Raw genomic sequence first — 25959 nt, 5'->3', positions numbered from 1 at the left:
TAGTAAAAGAGAGGAAGGCTACAATGTTTTATATGGAAAAATGAATACTTCCTCGAACTGTATAATCTAATAGCTATTTTTGTGTGAAATCAGTCTATTTAAAATTTCATTTTTCCAAACTGCTTAGTTTAACCGAGGTCAGCTGATTCAGATGCTATTGTTTGGGCAGTAATATTTAGAGATTTATAGCAAGCAGCAGATTTTTTCCCATGCCCTTCCTGACAAATGAAATGCTGCTGAGAAAAAAAATCCAGGAATCAGGAATGGCTCTTTGAGAGTTTTCAGGCTGTCTTATTAGCTCCTGCTCAAAATTATCAGTAAATTTCAGCTATTTGGATATATAACATTCTATATTCTGTAAACTATATACGTAGTTGGCACTTCTGGTGACACAGCCATTAAGTACAAAGCTCTAGCTGAAAGGACTGGGTTCAACACAGTTGTCACTTGGATATATGGACTTCTTCTTTATTGTGGGACCCTGTCATCATTCATCATAACACCTTCTGCAATAAAGCATTTAACAGAACCTAGAACTTTCTCACATTTCAGTCAGGTCTCAAAGATCTGTGACCTACAGTGCCCTCTGCTGGCAGATGCTTTCCCAGCTGTTAAGATCTACTACAATTATCCGTGATCAAGAGGCCTGTGTGTATCCATTTAATTTATGCTAAAAAACCACTTCCTTATAAGCCTCTTTCCTCCTCCTATTTTAATTTAAAAACCTTCCCCACCCGCACCCCACCATATAAGTAACAATCAGAACCAACAGATCACTCATCACACACTTCAACCAGCTTCAAGGAAAACAATTTGTAGAAGGTTTCAAGATGAGATAAGCAAGAATAGGGAATGTTTCTTCCATGCAACACAGCTTTGTTCCATTTCTAAACATCTTCAGTCTATTCAGTAACTACTTATTATCAATGTTTACTTGCCATTTTTTTTATTTTATTATTGAGTGAAAATTCTTTAAAAAATAAAATGGGTACAAGCAGGATGAGTAGTTCAGCTGAACTGAACTTATATTTTCAAGGTGGCTTTTCCAACAACAACAGTGTATTAGAAAGGCCAAACCTGTCTGCTTGGATCGTATTTATTAACATAGGAAAAAGAACTTTTCAAAACAAGAAATGTCTGTTGTTTGTTTTAAGAGCTATAGGAACCACATTTACTAAAAAAGCAACTGCTTCAGAGTATAAGAAGTTGAAATAATATTCCCTAAGTGTAGTCATTTCTGTATACTGTAAGCTCGTACAGTGCAAGGGATTGAATCTAATAAAAATATTTACATATACATACAGGCACATTGTGGCAATGACTCAAGGCAATTTAAAGCTAGCACTTTCATATTTATCTTTACAGAAACATTACCCTTAGTGTGTAACAGTATGTTAATTTCACTAATAAACACTGTTATTGATAAAAAAGTTTTCTATTGTGACTGAAAACACCAATTTCTCACTATCTAGAAAGCATCTGTTACATTCTTAACATAGTTTAATACACTTACAGCACTGAGAGTTACTACAAATTAAACTGTACTTTCTTCTGCAAGACCAAATCACAAGATAAAAAACATTTGCTGAAAGTAAGCTGCAACAAAAAGTGTACCATTAAGTAACTACTTCATTCAGTTTTGAAAAAATGCTGCAGGAAGGAAAAAAGAAAATCTATTTCTGCTTTATGTCAGAGCAGAATTAAGACCATGTTTTATTACTTTACTGCTGAGCAGATGCAGGCAGTATCTTTCTGTGGTTAAGTGGGTTTTCTCACTCACATAACATCTTCCTTCTCAGGTACAATCACTTCCCATATTTTACAGATTTTTAATTTTTGTATTTACAAAAGCATGCAAAACAACTTCAGAGGAATCCTTCTGATCCCCCTATGCACAAGAGACCTTTCTCTTTGCTTGTTTTTTCTGTCCTGTTTCAAACCCTGGTTACTACCCAAAGTACCAGACAATTCACGATTGTGTTTGTTATAGCAGACACTAATATTTTCAAAGTGTTCATCAGCAGAAGCACCACTATTTTTATAGTCAACCTTTGAATTTAGACTCAAAGGTTGACTATAAAAATGTACATTGCGTCAAACAAAATCCCAAAGTACACGGTATCTGCAAAACTAATGCAGGTATTCTGGAAATTCGAGGACTAACACTAAAGGCATGCAGGAAGGAAAAAGGCTAAGTAACAGAGATAAAAGCTTACAAGTGAACTCATTCAATACTTCTACATGTGCTGAGAGTTTAATTTCTTGTGTTTTGGTTAGAAATTTGCAAGGAGTAAACCTCAGCATTGGCCAGCCAAGACAATATCAGAGATAAGAGGTCTGTCAGCCAAAGCATCTAAAACTATGCTTCAATATCAAGGTCAGAAAAGCTTACTTATTCCAAGCCAAAAGAGTGTCTGCTGCACATCTGTTTCAACTTCTGATGTAGCTTGTCCTGGCAAGCAGTCCCAGCAGTCAGTCTCATTATAAAATAAAGCTACCTCAAGAAGTAATTTGCTCATTTACAGGACCTCTAGAGGGTTGAGAGGTACCAACTAAAGTATATATTTTTAAGCTTTGTAAACCTCTGCCTCTTTCCCCATTCTCTCTATCTAAAGCAAAGCAGAATCTCTTGGAAAAGATGATATTGGAAACTCTCAATCCAATGCACTACATCACCAGCCTAGTACCAGATGTGATGCCAATGGCCACAGTGCCCATACTCATTCTTATGTGCTTTCTATTTCTAATATGGAATCATGAAGAAACATCATCAATACCAGGTAAACTAACTCTGCGGTATCACATAAAAGCTGTCAAAGTATATTTTGTGTGTGTGTGTGTTTCTCAAATTTAAATGAGAGGGTAATACTGAATGAATACTGTATTATTATTAATAATAAAAGTTTTTAAAATAATTGATAAAATAAATCAGGCTCTATTTAACCTCAGTACTTCCATAATAAAACTGGCTTAGCTATATAAATATATGATATTCAGTTTTCTTTTTATTATGTATATGCTAGAAAGATATAATACTATTTTATGAAGTCTAGATGTTCATATATTCATGTGCATTATAAACTTCTACATTTTATATGTTGTAAGTTTAAAGCTTCCTGAATTGTCCTTAGTAGAGGCAAACACCATCAATTCAGAAATTATTTACATTTTAGTAAATTATTAGTTTTCATCACCATGTTTGCCACTGGAGACCCTCCAAAACAGAGCAACATCAGAGAAAAAATATTTGCCAAATTTCCTTCCATGTGCTAAATCTCTCCAAAAGTTAGAGAACAGGCAAAACTATACACAAAAGGTAGTGCTTTCTATTTGAATTCTTGATGAGATTGACAAGAAGATACAAATTAATTTGCTTTAAGATTACAGGTATTTGAATAATCTGTGTTCTTGTGATTTCTATTAGTAGACAGTGGAGTCATAAGCAACTTGTAAATCTTTTAAACAGTATAAAACACAAAAGATTTTATAAACACTTAACTTGTTTCATTTTATGGAATCCGATTTATGTTTTTACAGACTTTGTAAGGGCAAGTTAAGGTTTCAGTGAAGAAGGAAAACCTCCTTTTAAAAATAATGCAATGACTATGCAAATTCTCTCCTGTTCTCTCCACTTTCTCCTTTTTCTTGTAAGAGGGACATTTGATGATGAGTTATAGCAAAAGGTTTTAGTTGAGAGCTTTGATTAAATGCTTATTAATCCAGTCTTAGTTCCTACTGCAGCATGCTGTTTCTGTAAATTCACAGCACTAAAAATAATTTTTCCTTTAAATATCTATTTTCTTACTCTGGTGTTAATGACTAAGAGAAATGTAACTAGATTACATTACGAGAGATTAATTATATTTAATGACATCAAAAAGGTGTTGACTTTTGTAGGTGTTACTATGACACTTTGGCACAAATTTAGCCAAGATCACTCAAAGGTTTTGTTAAAAGCATGAATGAGTAAACCACATGCATTTTTTCTATATTGCTTCTTCCTTCTATTATTTAGCCACCGTTCTTCCAAATATAAACAATCTCAAAGCAGTAGTTTGAAGCTGTATAAAGTAATGAATTTTATTTATTGTATCCATATTGAACGAATCGCAGGCTTTCATGGGTAATAAATGAGGTTTCAATGATGTAGATGCAAGTTTCTGTAAGACAGAATTTCATAATGGGATTTTATGTGGTGCCCATTTCAGACATTGATGTAATGTAAAAAAATGTCCTTTCCAAAAGAGTGATATATTCTTGTCAGAGAGCACTGATGACAAAACTCGTCCTTTTTTTTTCCTTAGGGCCAGGATACTGTATGGGAATTGGCCCCCTCATTTCACATGGGAGATTTCTCTGGATGGGAGTTGGTAATGCCTGCAACTACTACAATAAGACATATGGAGAATTTGTGAGAGTTTGGATCAGCGGTGAAGAAACATTTATAATCAGCAAGTAAATCTGTATTTTCTATCTTTAATAATATGAAGAGCTTTTTCATATTTTTACAACCTTTTTTGCTATTTTTTTCAAAAGTAGAATTTAAGTTATTATTTTACAAATTTATCCTAACATAACAGTATTAATTCCTAATGTTCACAAATCCTTTTTTAATCTTTTGTTTCTTTAAAGACTCTACTATTGAGGTATCTACTAGAGACAACTACTGAATAGAATATCTCATTTTCTTAGTTGAAAGAAAGATCAAGAATTATGGCTCAATCCTAAAAAAATGTTTACAGTTTCTTCTTATTCCATTTAACAATAGTATTACATAGTACCCTGACTGCAGTGCAGGATTAAATCAAATTTTAGTTCCTGTGTTCTTATTAAGATTCTCCTTAAAATGAGAGTAATGCTTGAAGATTATGGCTCCAGTTCAGCAGGGTAATTAAGTAAATGCAGCATTACAGGATCATGAGTAATTCCACTCCAGTTACTGGGGTTACTCAGAGAGTTCAATTACACACAGTACTAAGCATAATACTAAAATGCAGTCTATCATTTTATTAGTTCCAGTAGCCAATTGCTTATATTGGATCTTCTGGATGATCATGAGAAAATAAGAAAAGAAAAAAAAAAATTACCATGCAAAATGGATAATAAATGACAATATTATTAGCAATATCAAAGAATATTCACCTCTCATTATGTAAAAGTTTATGAAAGATAATGCAGTAAGGAGGACTATTACAGGATTTTCCATTTGAGCAAGTCAGCTTCATCTCTATGTATGTAAAAAGAGGTAATCATTACAGGAAAACTATTTACATTCCTACCCTATGTAGATATTGTAAATATTAATTCACGTAACATTGTATATAATGTTTTGATCACATAACATTCTGTGAACTCTTACTCCTGTCTTTCACTGTATGTATTACCAGTTCTTCACAAACAAATCAGTAGTGCTGGTAAGAAGCAAAGCGATAAACTTTAGCATACCATAGCATCAGACTTTACACTTTACAGTCTATACATCACTTTTCTTCAGTTTTGCTGAAGATATTTACTTAAAATCATAGATATCATATGGAAAACTAGAATTTAACTTTTTTTTAATATATATATATATTTTTTTTTTTTTCAGAGTGATTCATAAATTCACTCCAAAACTAAATGTATCCCAAGTACTGAAAATGTATAGTGTTTCCACTGTTGTCATCTGAATTTTTACTGTCAAATCTAATTATATTGAGATGTTGCAATCTTGGTTACAAGAGATTTTGTCTTTTGGAGGACTTCAGTAAATAGTTTTATAAAGAAAATCTGCTTATACAAGGTCATATGTCAAAACCTATCCTTAAAATATTATTCTATGTCTCTTGAGTAGATGCATGAAATGGAATGAGCAAAAGGAGCTTCCTGCACCTTTCTATTTCTGGGCACAACTATCTTAATTCAGCACCATCTTTTCATGTTCATGAAACATAGCTGATGTTCCTTGATGCATGAAAAACATTTAGGGAAACTAGCAAAGAGAGCAACTGGGGGGACACATAGGAAGGGGTATGCTCAGTTCTTTGGAGGGGCTGGAGCTGCATGCACGCTGAATAATCCATGCTTGTTTGCTTGCACAACATAACATCTTATATTTACCACTGCTCATGCAAAATGCTGGTGAAAACCTAGCACTGATGAAGTTGTGAAGAAATAATTCCCATTTATTTTACTCAACTGAAAAAAAAAATAATAATAATTAGCCCATGTAAGAAATCTGCAATTTGGTCCACAAAGAATGTACGACTGTATAGAAAATAGCTTATTGTTTCATTTCAGTCTGTGCTCTGATTTTCCTTCTTTTTTGTTAGCTTATATTTAGTCAGGTTTTCATCACACTACCATTTCTAAAATGCTAGCTCCCTCTAAAGGAAATATCTTAAAGCAATAAAGCTGATCACAACCTGTTCACCAGAATGTGTGTAAATAAATCTTGTAAACTGTAAAAGATAAGTATGTATATGCTGGATTTCATTATATTTCGATTTAGGAATACTCATCCCACACATCTGATTTTATAAAATTTCTTTTTCAGTTTAATAGATTTATCTATCAGTAATTATCCTTGATAAAATTATGATGCTGCATAACCAAAAGTACTTAGTATACTAATACTTTGCAGGTGTGTTTAGGAACGACCAAAGAGCTGCCAAAGTATAGGTGAAATTTAATACACATCATAATGAAGTTGTCAACTGTCTGGTTATTTTTAAGTCATAGAATCATAGAATATCCTGAGTTGGAAGGGACCCTTAAGGATCATCAAGTCCAACTCTTGACACCGCACAGGTCTACCCAAAAGTTCAGACCATGAAGTCATCAAAGGAAAACTCTGAAATCTTCCATAAAAAAATATTAAATACATTGAAATAAGCAGAATTTGTCTTCCCTCCTTAACATACTTGAATTAATTATATTTCCTAAAATCTGCCAAGTTACTGCCTTCAAGTTAAGAAAAATATTTTTTCTTACATAATGAAGTAAGAGGTATCATATTTGGGGTGGATGTGTTGAACTGTTTACAGAAAATCCAAGTGTATGAATTATATGGAATGATGATTGGAAGAAGGGAGAGAGGGAGGGATAGACAAGCAGACAGAGATATACATCTCTTCCCAAAATATTTGCCAAGGATTGTGGAAATTGGTAGGATACTATGATTAATACTTCTGAAAAAATAGGGAAAAATAGTCAATGAGTGCTATCATAGACAGATTAGAAATGTACATGGATGTTAAACACATTGTCTTCAGTTTTACCACTTCATTCTTTATGATATGTACCTTAGCCCTCATAGTTATGCTCAAAATACAATCTGAAATTTTTGTAGGGCAGTGTTTTCCTGCATCTGGTATAAACTTGAGAGTCTGAGGAATACTCCTGCAGCGATTTTAAAAAGCACACACCAACTCTCAGTAGGATTGTATTACATGGTATGTCAGAAATTTTTAAAGGAAACAAAAATCAAACATCAAAATAATAAACCAATTTATATAATTGATCTAAAGTTAGAAAAAAAAATAATTATACAAGAATGTATGTAACTCGTTATTTTACCCCATCATCTGAAACATCTGACATTGGTCATTGCCTGAGAGTATATGTGTGTGTCCCTAAATATATATATATACTATTCAGATTAAAGACTTTTGGTCACCATTTGCATTTTAATTGAAAAATAGGTTTAAATCCAGACAGAATGCATTATTGCTCTAGTACAAATTCTGAAGCCATTTTATCATCTTGTTTTTAATTATGTAATAGGCGCAACATTTGGTGTCAAGCACAGTACCTTCTGCTAATCAGAGAATGAAAGGCAGCACTTCAGAGAATGTCAGAAAAAAAAATTTTGTATATAATCTATGAAACTGTATTTTAGTTAGATTTTTTTCTCCCCCCATTTCCTTCCCAGATCTTCAAGTGTATTCCATGTAATGAAACATTGGAACTATGTTTCTCGATTTGGGAGCAAGCTTGGATTACAGTGCATTGGCATGTATGAAAATGGGATCATATTTAATAACAACCCAGCACATTGGAAAGAAATTCGACCCTTTTTTACCAAAGGTAAATAAATCAGTGTGCATTAACACACTGCCTCACTCTATCACACAGTATTTTTTTCTGAAATGTTGTTTGTCCTTTGCATAATTAAATTAGAAAAATCAGTTCTCTCTTTATGTCTCAATATATTTTCTTGCACATGCTCCTTCACACTTATTCTGCTTGGTATGGTATTTGAAACAGTCTTCACATCTTTTTACAGATGCCTAATCTCTTCTGCTTAAAAAAAAAAACACCCACAAACCATACTTAAAATTATTTTTAAATTTCAAGACCAACATTCACGTTAGCTCAACCGGCATTTCTATTAATGTATTTGGAAGTTCCAACCTCAGCTTTAATTGGGTTCAGACTTTTCTCATTCTAATTAAAAGAAAATAATGTGTGTATAGTTTCAAAATTAATTTAGAAGATCTGCACAGCAGAACTATATATTAATCCATTTAATATGCTAGGAATCAATGTAGAAATAGAGAACAATCTTTTCCTCTTGTAGTAATGAGAAAAAGGTTGTTGTAATTTGTATCATTAGCTTGAAATCAAATAAGAAAATACAATACAATAAAATAAATACAATAAAATAAGTTATATAATAAATACAATAATAATAAAATACAGTAAAATTTGAATTTTCTTATTTTTATTGTTTTAAGAGTCTGTAAATTTTGGACTCACCTTCCTTCCAAATACAAAATTTTCACTGTTTGTATATCATTATAACTAGTTATGATCTTACAGCCTTCCTAACAAAACTACCACACTTTGTTGCCTTGTTGTTCTGCAAGCATTACAGTTAAGAAATCATCTGTTAAGTCTTCCTTACCATGTTGTTGATATCTGTACTTCTGTATGACACTTAGGCCTTTCCTAATTGATCTTGCCATTGAAAAGTACCAGCAACTTTGTACTGGTTAAAGATAACAGGAAATCATTTTTTTTCTACTTATTCCTAGAACTACCAGTTCTCTGTATTTACAACACAGACAACCTCTCTTCTCACTTATAAATGTACAATTACTCTCAACATATATTTGATAAAATATTGTCCTTTAGGCAATTAGAGGAATTCTTATATGGAAAAGGCAAGATTTCCAAAGTCACTCAAAATTATCTGAATTCATTCCAGACAGATCCTATCATAAAAATTATGCAGCAACAGAACTGACCACTGCTTTTGCTTGCTTTTAATTTCTTATAATGTTAAAAATGCATAATGACACTATTTCCCAATGTCCACAGATGGACAGACTAAGATTGGCTAACACATCTAGACTACTACTAGATTAAGCCTCAGGATGTCCACAGCGACACTATAGGCTGTGGGGAGCTTATTGGAAAGCTGTCATGCTGTTTAAGAACACCCAGGGATTATGATTCCAAAAATTCCTATCCTCCTTCCTGTGAATCCCCAATCTAACTTCCCTGCTCACCATCCTTGCAAGCAAGGCAGGACATCTACAGTGCCTATATTGCAGATGAGGATATGGAGGATATACACCTCCAACACTGAAAGATAGTGAAATGTATTTGGCTTCATCTGTGCTAACACTGTGTGAACCTATCATGAAATGTGTGCCTGAAATACAGAGTGACTGAATGCAAGGGAAGTTTGGGCCTTGGGTTCATTGCCATTCTAAGTCAAAATGCTTATGTTTTTCTCTCAAAACAATTTTGTTCCAGTCACTTAAGTTATAAAGATTTTTATTGATGCTATTATTGCCAATAAGTTATTAATAAGGCATGAAAGCTAATCTTTTTATCATTTTGCATATACCTATTTACAGCCCTGTCTGGTCCTGGTCTCGTGCGTATGATAGCCATTTGTGTTGAATCAACAATTGATCACCTGGATAAACTAGAAGAAGTGACCACTGAAGTAGGAAACATCAATGTGTTGAATCTTATGAGACGGATCATGCTTGACACATCTAACAAACTCTTTCTAGGGATCCCTTTGGATGGTACTAACAGCCTTATTTTTATAACTTATGATGAACCTTAAGTGCATAAACAAGAAAAACTTAGTTATATCACTCAGAAATATTGTTTCAGAAAATGGAACAAGAACATATTGTTATATTACTGAATAATTAACTGAAATTGATTGATAAGTGAGTCTAGTTATGAGAATTTTATAAGATCAAATACATATATTTAACTTGTCACAACCAAGCAAATAACATGTAAAAACATTTTTATGTACTAGGCTGCTACAGCCTCAACATTACATACATGTAAGAAACAGAAATCTTTCCACCAAACTAAATGATTGCATTGGAAAGTTCACCTGACAACTTTTCAGGTGAACTTTGATGACTTCTTCACCTTCAAAACCATTTGACAGAAGTAACATCCTGATGTACAAATTATCCCATATCAATACAGTGCAATAGAGTTCTGCTCCTTTTCTCCTGTGGGAAACTGGCTCTGGTTGACACACGATCTCCTTTTAGCTAGCTATCAAGAGTTTTTACAAAGAAATGTATCTTGTCTGCAGTGTGCCACAACTGTTTCCTAATGTTATCTACTACACATTAGAAACAAAATGGTTATCAAATTCCTGTCAACTCAGTGGGAGTAGGGAGTGGGGCCTCATTATTAATTTTCCTGAAACGTTTGTGTTATTTGACTACTGAAGTTTAGTTTTTATACAGTTGTTTGTTAACATCTATTTTCAGAAAGTGCCATTGTACTTAAGATTCAGAACTACTTTGACGCTTGGCAAGCACTTTTATTAAAGCCTGACATCTTTTTTAAGATTTCTTGGCTGTGCAAGAAATATGAAGAGGCAGTGTAAGTATCCATAGTTTTTACAAATCTTTTGCATAAGATTATTTCTTTCTAGGAAGAACGTTCCTTTCATTTTTCTCTTCCTTTTAGAGAATAAAATGTGAAAATTTCAAAGGTGACTGGTTGAAGCCCACTATCTGCAGACCCAAGATAGCAGAATGAGATCTGTCAGTGATGCTACAAGTGGCTAAACTCAGGGGAATATTTAAGGCCCATATTCACTCACCAAATTATTAGTTAATGCCATCTCAGATATGACACTGAGTTGAAATCATTGGTTCAGTTCAAAGAGGAAAGAAAAAGCCGTCTTATGGGGAGAAATTACTTTAACTATCTGTTTAAGGACAGTCAAATACTAGGCCACAGACTGTCAGACATAAGAAATCACATCTACATCCATGGAACTATCCCAAAAGAGAGTTAACCCCTCAGTATAATTCTACTTATTGGTGTCCATAATGAGCATTTTTGTGTCAACAACCTTTTTTTTTTTTTTTTTGAGCTAAAACTTTGTGTTTTGCATGATAATCTATTTCAAGATTGTTTCTTCCTTTATACAAGAATAAATGTTTTTTGCTGTCTTCCTATTTGTAAAAGCACATAATCCCTCTTCTATTTTGATGCTCTCATTTTCTGTCTTCTGCCTAAAGAAGACCAGCTATAAAAAGAACTGGCAATGAGTTTGTTCATTTTGGATTTGGAGTCCATTTAAGGAGAGAAAAATACTTTTTATCAAGCATATGTAATAATTAGTTTTGATAATGCTATATAGTATAAAGACTTTAAGGGAAAGATGGAGGTTCATAACCAACAGCTCTCTTACAAATTAGATACATACCAGTGTTATTACGGCAGTGCTTAGTGCTTTATTCTGTGATTCTAATAATAGCTAAATGCAGTGGCCCAATTATTACTAGAAAGTCCTTGTGGGCAAATATTAGTGGGCATAAATAATCTCATTAAAATAACCATATTAATAAATCTATACCGGGAAAAAAAAAAAAAAAAAAAAAAAAGAAAGAAAGAAAAAAAAGATAAAGATCTCTGAATTTAAAGCAATGCGGAGGAAAACCACAGGTTATCACCACTTCTGATAAAGTTGGGTTGCTCTTTCTAATACATAAAAATGTTATATATGAAAACCTTACCAAGTTTTAATTTTGGATTTATTCCCCCTATAAAACAAGCCTTTTAAAAAGAACATTACCTTCAAATCTGTAGCTAATTTAAAATGCCAAATAAAGTATTAAACACCACTGAACTTCACTATTTTTCCAACAGAAATACATACTATTGACACAGTATGTCTGATTACAGCTTTACAAAACAGTGAGGTCAACTATACCATCAAGAAAGTACAATTTTTCTTGCATTTTTTTAAACAATTATTCCTCTTGTGAAGTTCATTTGCAGTGTAAATATGCAAGGGAACAGAAATCTTTGGAAATATTAATAAATCTTTAAAAACTCTATTCACTCTAAGATAGACAGGTTTCATTCTTTTCAGTTCTACAAGAAGAGAATAAGATTTCAGGCCAAAGGAAGAAGAAATTATTTTTATAAGAAAAGTATTGCTGCTTTTGTATAGAACCATATAGCCATTTATAAGAAGACTAAATTTCTGCCTTTGTTAGGCTTTTTCATTAGTATAATCTTCATGTTTCTAAACATATCCTATCTACCTATATCTAGTCATATACTAAAAGGCTGCAGATATTTATCAATATATTGGATTTTATCCACTTTCAGCAAAGATTTGAAAGGCGCAATGGAAATCTTAATAGAACAGAAGCGACAACAGCTTTCCACCGTTGAAAAGTTAGATGAGCACATGGATTTTGCATCCCAGCTGATTTTTGCACAGGTATTGACAATGTACCAAATTATTGCTAAGTTGTTTTTTTTTGTTTGTTTGTTGTTTTTTTGTTGTTGTTGTTTGGTTTTTTGTTTGTTTGTTTCTGCATGTCTCCATTCACTAACAATACAGACTTTACCACTCAGACTTCATGTAACTATCAAAGTCTTATGAACAGAAACAAATTAGTTGGCTTGGGAGAATCCCCCAGGTGCTTGTATGATTTTGTTTTTCATGGCTTAAATAACATCCTCAAAACTCTTGACTCTACCCCTGAACATTCTTCAGTCTTTCCCTAACTCTTAAATTTTATCTGTATATATTACCTTTTGTATGCAAAAGCTTCAAAAGCTATGTAAATCGTATCTTGCATAATCTCTGACAGCTCACAGACTCTGTGGGGAAAGGTAATAAGTCAACAAGAATCTGAGATAAGAAAAAAAACATGCTTTTCTGGAAGATCATACACATCCCCTAAAACATGGATTTCCTGTTTTTTCTCTGAAATAAAAAATAAATGCTTTTTAGCATATGGGACTGTCAAGATCTTGAATTCTGTTTAAGCAGAATTCTGTTGGCATCACAGTTCAGCAATCAACATTTTCCTCAACATTTCAAATTTTTTCAGAACAGAGGAGATCTGACTGCTGAGAATGTGAACCAGTGTGTGCTGGAGATGATGATTGCTGCTCCTGATACTCTGTCTGTGACTCTCTTCTTTATGCTAATACTGATTGCGGAGCACCCCACAGTGGAAGAGAAGATGATGAGGGAGATTGAAACTGTTATGGGTAAGCAGGACCTGCAAAGTCACTAATGTAGGAATATAATGTTGCTTGGGCAGTGATCTAATTTCCATTACTCAAAGTCTAAAAATTCTAAGGATTATTTTCCAACACAAGTATTTGTTGTAAAGTATATGAACTATTACTGTATGTAAGCAATTTTATTCAAGGTCAAGTGAAAGATTAAATATTTTTAAGACAAATTCAAACAGGATTTATAAGAATGTACAAGCTATTAGGAAAAAAAAAAAAAAAAAAAGCACTTATTCACCCCTCAACAAGAGCAGTGCAAATCATCACTCACCTCATAAGCTCCAGTGAAATTATTTTCTATTTCCCTTTCAGTAGCAAGTGGAGACACTCATTTCAAATAGTTCTAATCATCGACAGTTCTCTACACGTGTATAGAACTTAACTAATTTTGACTATGACTGCAGAAAGAAAATATTAAAGAAAATTAAAATTGTTTTATTATTCTGCTGTCATCCATTTTGATTTCAAACTATATTAAGTATAATATTTTAGTATTAATGATGAGCCACTCAAAAACAATCAAAATATTCCAAATCTATATTCATCCCTTTCTCTAGTTTTCAAAGTCTCAATGCTAGTAAACTATATAGAAACTAATTTCAACCACTCCTATTCAACATTTACTTTGAACAGTTAAACAGTGGCAAGCATATAACAAATCTCTTTTTCTAAGAGATTTATATAACATATAACAAACAAACATTTATATAACATATAACAAAGCTCTTTTTCTAAGGTACTTTTAATTCAAGTTTTAGATACAATGCAAGAGCTGTGATGTTATCTCAAAACTTTTTAAAAAATGTTTTGGCATCTTTCCACCTCAAGCTAGGAGACAGCATTTCTCTTTGTCTTCTTCATGGCCATTTTTTTGACTGTCTGAAACACTGCAACTGAAATAAATCGAGCAAACAGTGAGCTTTGATATCAGTTTACTGACTAACAAAAAATTTGAATCCTATAAGCCATAAAAATAGCAAAATCTTCCACTAATATATAACTCAAAGGTTTTTTTCCCACAACTATACTTGGCTTCTCAGTGGTACCTAGATAGAATATAATGCAAGAGGTTAGCCTCTGATCTGTCACTAAAGAAAACCTCCATAAAATCATTACGTGCCAGAGTTTATCAATCTTGAAGTCTGCTAAAATAAACAGCCATTTACCCTTACAAATGAGCTTTTTCTTCATCAAGTATTGTGTAGTTTGAAGAGACAAGCACTAACTTACTAAGTTACAAGTCTTCAACATTTAACTTCCCACAGTAATATCTGGTCGTTAGTGTACTGTTGCTTTGATGAAAAAATATTTCTGATTTTACAAATATTATTTGAGAGAACATACAATTGATTCCATATTACATTAAATTATTTTTACCAAGTAATGCTTCTATCACTGCGTAACAGACAGAAGGTTTTTTCTAGTTGTTTTTTTCAAGTTGAGATTTCAAAACATTCCATAAAACACCAAGATACATTCTACTCTTTCTTTGTATTTGAAAATTATTACTTCACAACCTGATGAAAGGTAACACGGCAGTGGAAAAGTGGAAAAGTACAAGATGTCACAAATTCATCAACTAGCTACAAAACATCCACAATTCTATATATTTTGTCTATAAAATAGCTAAGATTACAGTTCCTTGAATTTAAAATGGCAGCGATGTCTGGAGAGCATTACCTACATTTGTGGAACTTTAAAGAATTAATTAGATGCTTCGAGTTTTAATTTAATTCTGATTCAGAACAAAAGGTATTTTCAGTGACCAATACAAAGGAATTACTGTTTGGTATTTGGAAATCAGAACCCATAAAAACATTAAATAGAACCACTAGAAATGCAAATGTGAACAAGACAGGCATTGAAAAATTTTCAGAAGAAAACTTAGCAGCAAGGTGTTTCGCTGATTGCTTTTCAGCCATCACTAGGAAATAGACTAAAAATTTCTGGAAGGATTACAAATATTACAGGGATTCATGCATGTAAAGCATATTAATGGCCAGATTTATGTAATGCATATTGATGTGAAGCACATCAATAAGCCTACATCTTAAGCCTACAGGCTTAAGAGTGATCTATAAATGGGTGATTCTGAAGAGCTGGCATAGCAGAACATTATTGCTACTTCCCTTCAGAGCAATAAATCATATTTTATTGTGTTTGGAAGACTTGTGTACGCCAATATTCACCCTCACAATTTCTTTCTGAAAGCCTTGATTTTGGGAAGGCAGTAGTATGTTGTTGATTTTTCCTTAAGCAAATGACTAACTGGGGTAGCAAAGGTCCTTTTTATGTGGGAAACCTACCATTGCAGTGGTCAAGCTTTAGGTCTTCAGCTGCTTGTGGCTTGAAAGTTCAAGGCTCCCACTGGGACTACATTGTGGTACTGAAACTGCTGCTAAAAAACAACTAGGAAGATGTTATTCATGGTAATTGAAATTATTAATTTCACTCTAGGACCTACCTGTACATCTGTCCAAACACAACAACACAATGAAAATGTAAGGTCTCTACAAAATTATCATCTCGCATCCATAAACTATTCCCAGATTCTACTTGCTGTCAGTTTTCAGGGGAAAAAAGAAAAAAAAAGAAAAAAGAAAAAAAAAAAAGAAAAAAAAAAGAAAAAAAATAAAACAATCAGGGCTTATGCTGATATACCATGTTTCCCAAATATGTAAGAATGCATAAAACTACTTAGATGATGTTGGATCCTTCCCACCATTTTAGGAGTTGAGAATCTTTCAAAATATTTTGGCATTTGTATGGTGAACTTATTAAATTCATAACCAACTTTTGCACCATTTGTTTTATTCCTGAAGGTGACAGAGATGTACAGAGTGATGACATACCAAACCTGAAAATTGTGGAGAACTTTATTTATGAGAGCATGAGATACCAGCCTGTTGTGGACTTGATCATGAGAAAAGCTTTACAAGATGATGTGATTGATGGCTATCCTGTGAAAAAGGGAACAAACATTATTCTCAACATTGGACGCATGCATAAGCTTGAATTCTTCCCAAAACCAAATGAGTTTTCTCTTGAAAATTTTGAGAAGAATGTAAGTTTGCCATCTTATTTCTTACAGGAGATTGGGTATTTTTATTGACAATGTATATTCCTCTTATTTCAATCAAGACCTTTGTGACCTTAAGTCCATTTTCTCTTTGTCTAAGTGCATAAGCTAGTGATACATCCTGCTTATTACTGTTATTATTAGAGCTAGGTGGGCATTTCCCTATCAAAAGTGCCTTTTAATTCAGAAATAATGATGTTATTGAAAACAAAAAGTTTCTCAGACATCTTAATCTCGATTTAAAAATTCTGAAGTATGTCCAAGGCGCACACACAGTTATCTCCCCTGATACTGGACAAAATAAAGAGGCTTTGGGGAGCTACAGCCATGCCACAAGTACGCAGAGCTGAGACAGTGTAAGGAATCAAGAAATCTCTGGAGAGGTGGAGCAGTATGGCAATTTCTGAGACAGAGAATCTAGCTCCCATTTTATTCATACAAAAAAAAAATAATCTAAGTAAAAATAAACACCTTTTTTAGGCTGAAGTGGCAATCCTAAGCTTTAACCAGCTCAGTACTGAAAATGCTAGGTAATTCTCTTCAAGTTCAGCACAGCATTTAGGTTTTAGTCTTACTCCCAAAAGAATTAGAATTTTCTTTAGCACACATTAAGTCCTGTATCAACAGTGTTATGTGAACTTTTGTTTTGTTTTCTACATGTAAACTCCTACTATTGGGAAACATCCTTCAGATTATTTGTTTTCATTCAGAACTTTGCTCTTCTGATTACTGATGAAATAAATAATTTCCCAAAAATTTATTCGTTCAGCAATAATCACATGGAGAAATTAAAAACACAGTGAAAGAAGATAGACCAATTCTATGGCAAGACTGATTCCTTGTTTTTGACTGTTAACCAGTGCAGATAGAAATAAAAGATATTTCTGTCCAAGAAACGGCACGAAATATTAAATATTAATGTTTGGTTAGCACTCCTGTGGAGCAATTAGCTACATCTCTGGAACAAATAGCCATGTAAGAGTGAAAGGCATAGTCAGCTTAGCCCTGTGAAGGGCTACAGAACATTAGCCTATTATCACAGGTGCACAGGCTTTCATTGTATACAAACTATATTGTCTAGTGGCCTGTCAAATACTAAGGTTGCATAGGGCTAAAGCTAAAGGGTTAATGATCACTGCAGCTGTCATAACTCTCATTTTGACTAACTGAAAAACAAATGGAAGTAAGTTTTATTACCTGGCAAAACTTTTTTTCCTAAGATGTTAGAAGCTACACCCATAAGCATCCATAGAGAATGATTTCAGTTTTAAAGGAATAAGTAGAAGATCCGCTTCAGTTCTTCCAAAATGGGCATACAAATAAATAATTAAGAAAATAAAGACACAAAAGATATGTATGTTCAAGCTAGAAATATGTCTCCAAGCTTTACATTCTACCTATCAAAAATCCAGGAGTACTACATATGCCATATACACAACAAGAACTAACCATGCAGGATAACATTTCTAAACTGCTAGCTGATTACCCACAGCAAACTCTGCACACAGTACTAAAAACAACAGATCAGGGAGAAGGCACTAGAAAATTCAAGAAAATGATAAGTGATTAAGTTTATTGAAATAACTATTCACTGTGAATAGATTTCACGTTGCCACCCATTGTCTTCATTCTAGATATTTCTATCAAAATGTATTTCTTGCTTATTTAACAAGCACACTTTGCTTCTAAAAATATTTCCCCTTGACCAAATATTTAACCACACATTTTCTAACTGACTTGATGCATTATATTTGCCACATAATTATTCTAGCAAGTACAATTTTCACACAGTTCTCTAAGTGAATAGCAACCAACACCATTATTTATAGGATGACATTGTTAGAATCTAAATATTTTTCCATTTTCCTCAGCTGTGCATTTGCTATTGTGCTATGCTGCCAGCTGCTGCATTTGCTTTGTATTATAAACATTTCTATTTACCTATCATTCTTCAAAAAGTACAGTTGTTTTTTGGAAATAATTTAAATAGTAAACATTTTTTAGTCTGGAAATGAGGAAAAAAGACACTTTTCTAGAAAATTCAATATAAAGCAGCCTTTTCTATTCTTGGATTAAACAGGAAATCAGAATGCAGCTAGTGTGTTCTTTTTTTAAACTGCACAAATGATGAAAAATAATTTATTTATTTCCTTGGTGTCTTGGTATGTCATAAGCAGTAATCTTCATGTTTTAGGGGGTCTTTTTGGATAATTGATCTATTCAACATTGATAAAGACAACAGAAACTGGCTGTGAATTCTTCAACAGTTGTGGGAATCCCACATTTTACATTTTATTTGATAGGACAGGAGACAATCATTTATAAAATGTTCTGTCTATGTTAAATGCCAAATAAAAATGACAGTACATTTTATGAAACATTGATTTTCAGAAACACTAGCTTTATCATAATTGTAGTAGGTGTATAGTGCTGTGATTAATGTTAGTTAAGGCATCAGTATTTAGCTTAGACATTTATGAACATTATAATTAACTTTTTCTGAAAAAGTTTTTAATGAACTTTAATGTACATTAGAGTGAAACCTTCACTACTTCACAGCCTATGGTAAAATCCCTATAGTTCACAGGATGAACAGACTGAAATAAATGGCAGAATTCAAATGCTTAAATTTTACATTTGCTACTACTTTAGTATTTGAATTGGCATACCTCCTGTATTTCTGTAGTCATTTCTGTATTTTGGTCTGACTTGAGCAGGAGGACTGTTCAGCGTAAAGAGTAACAGAAAAAGAATACATGAGGTAAAGACATAGCTTGGGTACAAGGAAATAAGTAAATTTTCCTAAGAGATTCACACTTTTTTTTTTCCCAAAGAATATATTTCCTATAGATTTCCTTAATTTTTTAGCTACTTTTGTGAAGAAAAAAAATGCCTTAAAGTTTATTCCTCATGTTATTCTGTGCAGGTTCCTTCACGCTATTTTCAACCGTTTGGATTTGGCCCTCGGGGCTGTGTAGGAAAGTTTATTGCCATGGTAATGATGAAAGCAATTCTGGTGACTCTTCTGAGACGGTGCAGAGTACAGACAATGAAAGGAAGAGGACTTAACAACATCCAGAAAAACAATGACTTATCCATGCACCCAATAGAAAGGCAGCCTCTGCTGGAAATGGTTTTTACACCAAGAAGAAATACAAATAAGAAGCAGAGTGACTAAAATGGATCAGCATTAAAGTTAGAGGGCGTTCTCAGCCAGTCACTTTAAGAAATGTTCCTCCTTCCTAGGTAAAGATATAATGTAAAACGTTTTGTTGCCCCTAAATCACTACAGCTCCAAGTGACCACCTGTTCGGCCCATACAATAGAACTAAAGTTCTGGCCATAGCTTCAATGTAATAAAATAAGATCAAATTTGCAAAATAGTCCTGTTGTTGGGTGACATCGCACTATACACAGGACTCCTGACTCCTTTTTAAAACTGTCAAGTTCAGATGAAGTCACATGTCACTTTTCAAATGGTGCAAAGTCAGAGCCTTGGGGATCAAAATCACATGCCTGGTGTGTGCTAAATTCCAGGACTCATTTCTGGGTTTGTTACCTTCTGTCCCCAAGTTGGACTTAGCAGTACTTACTTACCATGAAAGTTCTAATCATCTGTTTTCAAACACATCTGAATAATACTAAATTTGACTTTAAGAATATGAAACAATTTAAAATTCATAAAGCTGTCACACTAAAAACATATACATGTATTACATATCTACAATAATGTCCTTTATAATATTTAGAATACATTTAAGTTCTGAAAAGTTTGTAAAAAGTCATTCAAAACATTTATTTACCGTGTTTTGCTGTTATATTAAGCAGATACCAAGGACTCGGTGTTAGACTGATTGTAATTTTCAGAGAACCAAGAAATTTAACAGTTGAGAAAACTGTTCTGTACTTTTAAAATCCAGTGTTCTGATACAGATTATGTTTAAGAGGGTCTGTAAACATTTCAGGAATGACCTTAGAACAGAACATTTTAGGAATGACCTTAGAATAAAGTAATGACTATGAAACATTACCATTAGTATCATACAGAAGGAGTGGGGCAATGCCCACAGCTCTGTTTCTGACAAAACTTCCCATCTTGCTTCAGTTTGGAGAAGTTCAAATTCTTCCTAAACTGCTTAAGTAGTACCAAATCCTGATTCAATCTATTTTTAAATGCAGTTCTACTTCATAGTAAGATTTAGAGTTGTTCCCATATCCCCACACCACAAAGCAGGAGTGAAAATCCCTCCCTAATTATCCACATAGCTCTTAGTGCTTTTCCTGTTCTAAAGCATCTAAGCATCTTGCTCCATATACTCTTGCTCAAGAGCCAGTCTTTTTTTCTTTTTTTTTTTTTTCCTTTAAATACAGTGAGGTCAAAATGAGTGGGCTGTACTCCTCTACTCAAGGTAAGATGCAAGTTTCACAGGGTACTGCTCAGAGTTTTGCAGTACCCTGTGAAGTACCCTGTGCAGTACCCTGCAGTTGGCAAAGGAGGAAAGTTCTGAAGCAACAAGTAGATTTTTCAAAAACACTTTTAAAAGTTTGTGGGTTTTGTTATTGTTTGTGTGTTTGTTTGTTTTTACTTTTTTTTAATATAATTACTAATATTAAAATTAGACTTAGTTTTATATATGGTCCTTTACAGGAGAACTAGATAACTACCTACATTTCTTCTTGAAAATGGAAATTAAAATATCTCGAAATCTGTGAAATATACCTTGACATTTATTACTAGCCTAATGATAAGTTGTTTATTTGGTGAAGAAGGAAAAGAGCTCCCTGGTTTACTGACAACAGTCCTTGAAAGAAACTTTCCATTTTTGGTAAGCTTCAGTGTTCATGTTGTGTAACTTAAAAAAAGGGGGTTTCAGGGTAAAGCCTCTTGATAAAACCAACCAACAAACAATAGGTTTATATTAATCTTTTCCTCCAAAGACACTTTAACCATAAACAGAAAAAAAAAAAAATAATTGTTTATGTCCTTGCTTAGAAAACTTATTAATGTTAATTAGTGTAATCCCTCAGACCACTGCTCTCAGGTACAGGTCTGGCAGAAGACCACATATTCTGTAGCATATAAAAACTACACACAACCAACAAATAAACGTTTGTTCCAGCTAAGGGTAATGAATTAGGTCAGGTTGGAATTGGTGATCAAGAAGAGCTGCACATCTAGGTTATTTCTCGAAACAGCATGGAAGCTTTCTACAGGATTTTTTTTTTTTTTAATCAAACTTGAAAATGGAATAATTTATTGTAGCTAGGTTACTTTTAAAGCTTTCTCTGTAGCATTGGCATAGTACCCAAAGATGATACAACAGTGAAGTCCCATACTACTTGTAATTACAGACAAAACTGAACATGCATATAAATAGGATTTCCATTTTTTTAGTCATTAAGTGATTTAGTGGCGTGAACATTTGGAATACCTAATGTAACCTCTATTTCTACATACACTGCAAGTTTTAAACTAAGAAATACAGTTAGTTGGAAAAAAGAAGTGGGTAGAGGGTAGCATCCAAATTAAACCCCATTCTTCCTCATTCTGTACCATAAAACACCAAAAAGAGTGCTTTGATGGCCATGAATTTTTCATCTGAATAAGAACTTTAAAAAAAAATAATCCACTGAACCTTCTTTTGCTTGGGAATAAACTATCACTTTATATACACTGTGCATCTTCATTCATTTCAGACACAAACATTTTGAATAGTGATAATTTACTCTCTGGTTTTCCATCTCACAATTATAGGTCTCTCAGAACATTTTTTTTCTCAAGGTTGGAACTAATAAACTATGTTTATCATTCAAATTTTAAAATAATTATATGAAATCATGTAGACAGGAAAATGTATGCTGCTCTGATTTCTTTAATATATTATATACTGATGGCATTATAGGGTGGAATTTCATAAGCATGATTACTGTAATTAGAAGAATTTACAGAAGAAATAAAGAAGGAATAAGGCAGTTTAATTTTTTACCTTTTGTAAACAAGCCTGCAAAATTATTTTGTATTGTATTTTAATTACATTTTCTCATATGCTTTGCAAATAGTGTTTTTGGTCCTCTAGTTTCTACTGTACCTTATTTTGCCCACTTTTGGACAATGGAGCTGTTAGTTAATCTGAGCTGTTAGATAATCTGAGCCCAGTTCTCCGTGTCTTTATTATGGCTGTTATGCAGTGGTCTATTTGCATCAGTATTTGCATGCTAAGTCCCATTTCACTTCCTCATACTTAAATTTGAAAACAGTTATTGATGAAGCAGCATTTCAGAGATTACCATGTGGATATAAACAAGTTAAATCTTTTAGATATATATACCCTATTGTATATAACTCTGATTTTAAATGGTGTTTTATTACCAGGCACTGTAAAAATGTAGGTGACTTTTAGAACGACATCAAATCTACTATCATCAAGTGACTATTCTATTAATGTTCAATCTATTCACACAGATCAAACTTGAAGACTGTTTAATACATCACTGTGATTATGGGCTGTTCACAGCACATAAATGTGGTATGCTGTTAGAAAATAAAACAATCATCAAATAAAATCTGTATGCAAAAAAAAAAAAAAAGTTTAAAATTGTTTCATCATGTTTTCCCAATCTGAAAAAAAAATATATCACAAAAAAGTGTTTAAATTTATGAATGTGTATGGATGCATAAACTGATGATTAAAATATTAGATACAATGGATGAAACACAAAATCTGCTAAAATCAAATTTTCCACTAAGTTCCAAGGATCTAAAATTGCACAAATGATTTTAATAATACAATGGCAGAAATAGAGTAAATAATTTAAGTTCATATGAGACTTCTTGTCTGTAAGGGCATTTCTTCAAAGATTGAAAAGAAGGGACATTGTTTTAGTGATTCTGAAGAAAATAGGGATTTGTGGATGTAAAAGGAAAAAAAAATCTTGACTTAACAACATAAATATAAAGGGTCTCAGCTACTTGTAAGAAAAGTATCTAATAAAAATGAAACAGAACAAGGAAATAAACAGAATACATGATTCAAAAAAAATCTTTTTCTACTTATATGCTGGCATGACAAATTCAGTTTGTTTCCGTGAAACTTTTGCTTTTGAATGAAAGCTTTAAAAGAGCTAATTCTTGTATTTGGATAAGTTACAGAAACAAAGGTAGTAAATGGCATACAATAGAAATCGCAAGAACTCTTTAAAATAGCTGCAAATGAATATATTTTTCTAAAAGCAATCTGATCATGAGACACTCTCAGCAAAAAAAAAAAAAAAAAAAAAAAAAATCTATCCTAGAATTTTACAAGCTCTATTAGCTCTAATTTAAACATGAATAAACAATTGCCATTTTATTAGATTGTCTACTTTTTGCATTCTTGAATACCAATCAGTTAATAGCCCATTAAATTTCATTTTTAACTAAACTAAAAATCTCAGTTGAAACTTTACAGCAGGAAGGATTTTAATACTGTTCGATAGAGGGAAACAATGGATGCGTTGGGCTATATCAGCCCTGATCCATACCAAAATAAATACTTCTCTAAGACTGGAATTTTCTGCTGACATTTTAAGGCGAGTTACCCACGACTTGAGAGGTTAAGAATGTGAGAGCTCAAAACATTATCTGTCTACTATTATTGTAAACGTTAAACTTTGAGTCATTAAAACAGTATGCAGAAACAAACTTGTTTTTATAAGTCCAATGTTTCTGAACATAGACCTTTAGTTTTATAGTGTAGACAAGATATCAACAATTCTACACACTGTATAATGTCATTCAAATGCAAAAATGTGTTAAAAATCTTACAGAACTGATTTTTTTAAATTTATTTTTAAATTTATTTAAAAGAGCCATGAGTCAACATTGTGCTCTGAACAAGGTCCAGCAGATGGCACACACAGAAAATTTATTCATACAACAAGAACAAATCCACATATTAGCAAAGTCCCTGATGATGTACAAAAGCTAAAAGCCAGACTTCTGTGGTCTTATTCAGCTACTAAACGCTGCTATAGGAAGAGGTGGAGTCCTTCCAAAGTCATTGAAAACATACAGGTGGAGACAAAACTAACCACCAATAATGTGGACAGAGCTTACTAGGATTATTCCAATTAGTACTGCCATTAGAGCATTATTTTCACATATCAGCTTTTACTAAAACTGTTCTCCCAGTCTGCCTGAGTGGAATCTGTATGCAACATTTGGCATCAAGGTTGACAGAAACCTGCTTAGTAAGTTCCAAAATGATTTCTGAGAAATTTCAGGTGTCTGTTGGGGTTTTAAACATAATTCTGCCTAACTGAATTTGATGTCTTCATACTACTTCCCTTTCCCTTAATTTGATGTTTTTATATGCTATTTTACTCCGTTGCTTGGTTAATTTAATTTAGTGCCTCTATGGCATTCTTCCATAGTCCACAGTATAACAGGAATCTCTAACGAAACACAGTCTATGAAGGAAAGTTGATTTTTGTGTATTGATTGATCCTTCAATAAGTAATGCAGGTCCTAACACTTCATATGGCCTCACCATGCTTATACAAATAGTTACAAGCTTATCAGTCCAAGAACTCACCAGATCTTCATAACTCTTTATTCTTTAAACAATTGCTGGACAAAATCAAGATCAGTGAACTCAGCTGCAAAAAAGGATACATTTGGCACAATATGCACAAGCTGCCTGATTAGCACTGAAAATACCTCCCATAGGATTTCAACCATTTCTTTCCTTCTTAGTTTTAGAAGAGCTGATTAGCATCTCACTCAATGCTTTATAAACGTATCTTTACCTTATAATGATATGGAGATGGAGCTGAATCTCATTCTCCGTTTATCAGTCATTGAAAGATTCTTGGCAAGTCATAAAGATGAAAGATTCTTGGCATATCATAACAGCTGTATTCGGAAACTGCACCTTCTAACACCTGTAAGCGTATTTGTACTTATATTCCCCCTTATTCACTCCAGCAAACATTAGAAGAAACTATTATTCAACACTGAAAAAATATAACAGAGACATGAGAACATTATAAATCAGTATTACTATAATATTAAGTATGGTGCTAACTGCATTAAGAAAATTGCCACTTACTTCCATTTCAGAAAGCACATAATTAAATTTTATAAAAGGATTAGATCCAGCTATGGAATGAATCCTAAAGCAGCTGCAAATGAATTTTCTATGTTTGATGTGAACAGAAACATTTTCAAATGAAATTTCATCATCTCCAAAATACAAGTAAAATTGAAATTATATTCATTGATCTCATCTTCCTTCTTTCAAGAGGGATAATGCAAAGAAAATAGATTCATACCATAGAAATGTTATCATTCCATTATATTATTTCACCTTAGG

General features: G+C 32.9%; 1 protein-coding gene across 2 annotated transcripts in view; it reads left to right on the top strand.

Annotated features, from left to right (window-relative positions):
* The window catches only part of CYP19A1 (cytochrome P450 family 19 subfamily A member 1), a 29053-nt gene extending 4766 nt beyond the window's left edge, over nucleotides 1–24287 (top strand). Inside the window, exons 1-10 of one of the 2 annotated variants that reach the window (XM_072043361.1) lie at nucleotides 2490–2506; nucleotides 2616–2780; nucleotides 4305–4455; nucleotides 7913–8067; nucleotides 9849–10025; nucleotides 10743–10857; nucleotides 12604–12718; nucleotides 13338–13500; nucleotides 16350–16591; nucleotides 19533–24287. In XM_072043361.1, the coding sequence (XP_071899462.1) occupies nucleotides 2639–2780; nucleotides 4305–4455; nucleotides 7913–8067; nucleotides 9849–10025; nucleotides 10743–10857; nucleotides 12604–12718; nucleotides 13338–13500; nucleotides 16350–16591; nucleotides 19533–19784 (1512 nt within the window). In that variant the 5' untranslated portion in view covers nucleotides 2490–2506; nucleotides 2616–2638 and the 3' untranslated portion in view covers nucleotides 19785–24287. Of the gene's footprint in view, nucleotides 1–2489; nucleotides 2507–2615; nucleotides 2781–4304; nucleotides 4456–7912; nucleotides 8068–9848; nucleotides 10026–10742; nucleotides 10858–12603; nucleotides 12719–13337; nucleotides 13501–16349; nucleotides 16592–19532 lie in introns of those variants that run through there. The other variant, XM_013106596.5, reaches the window with a different exon arrangement.
* The last annotated feature ends 1672 nt before the right edge of the window (nucleotides 24288–25959 follow it).

This window comes from Anas platyrhynchos, chromosome 11, assembly GCF_047663525.1.
Source record: "Anas platyrhynchos isolate ZD024472 breed Pekin duck chromosome 11, IASCAAS_PekinDuck_T2T, whole genome shotgun sequence".
In the NCBI taxonomy this organism is placed as follows: Eukaryota; Metazoa; Chordata; class Aves; order Anseriformes; family Anatidae; genus Anas; species Anas platyrhynchos.
The sequence above is the reverse complement of the archived record's forward strand: the minus strand, read 5'-3'. Positions and strand labels throughout refer to the sequence as shown.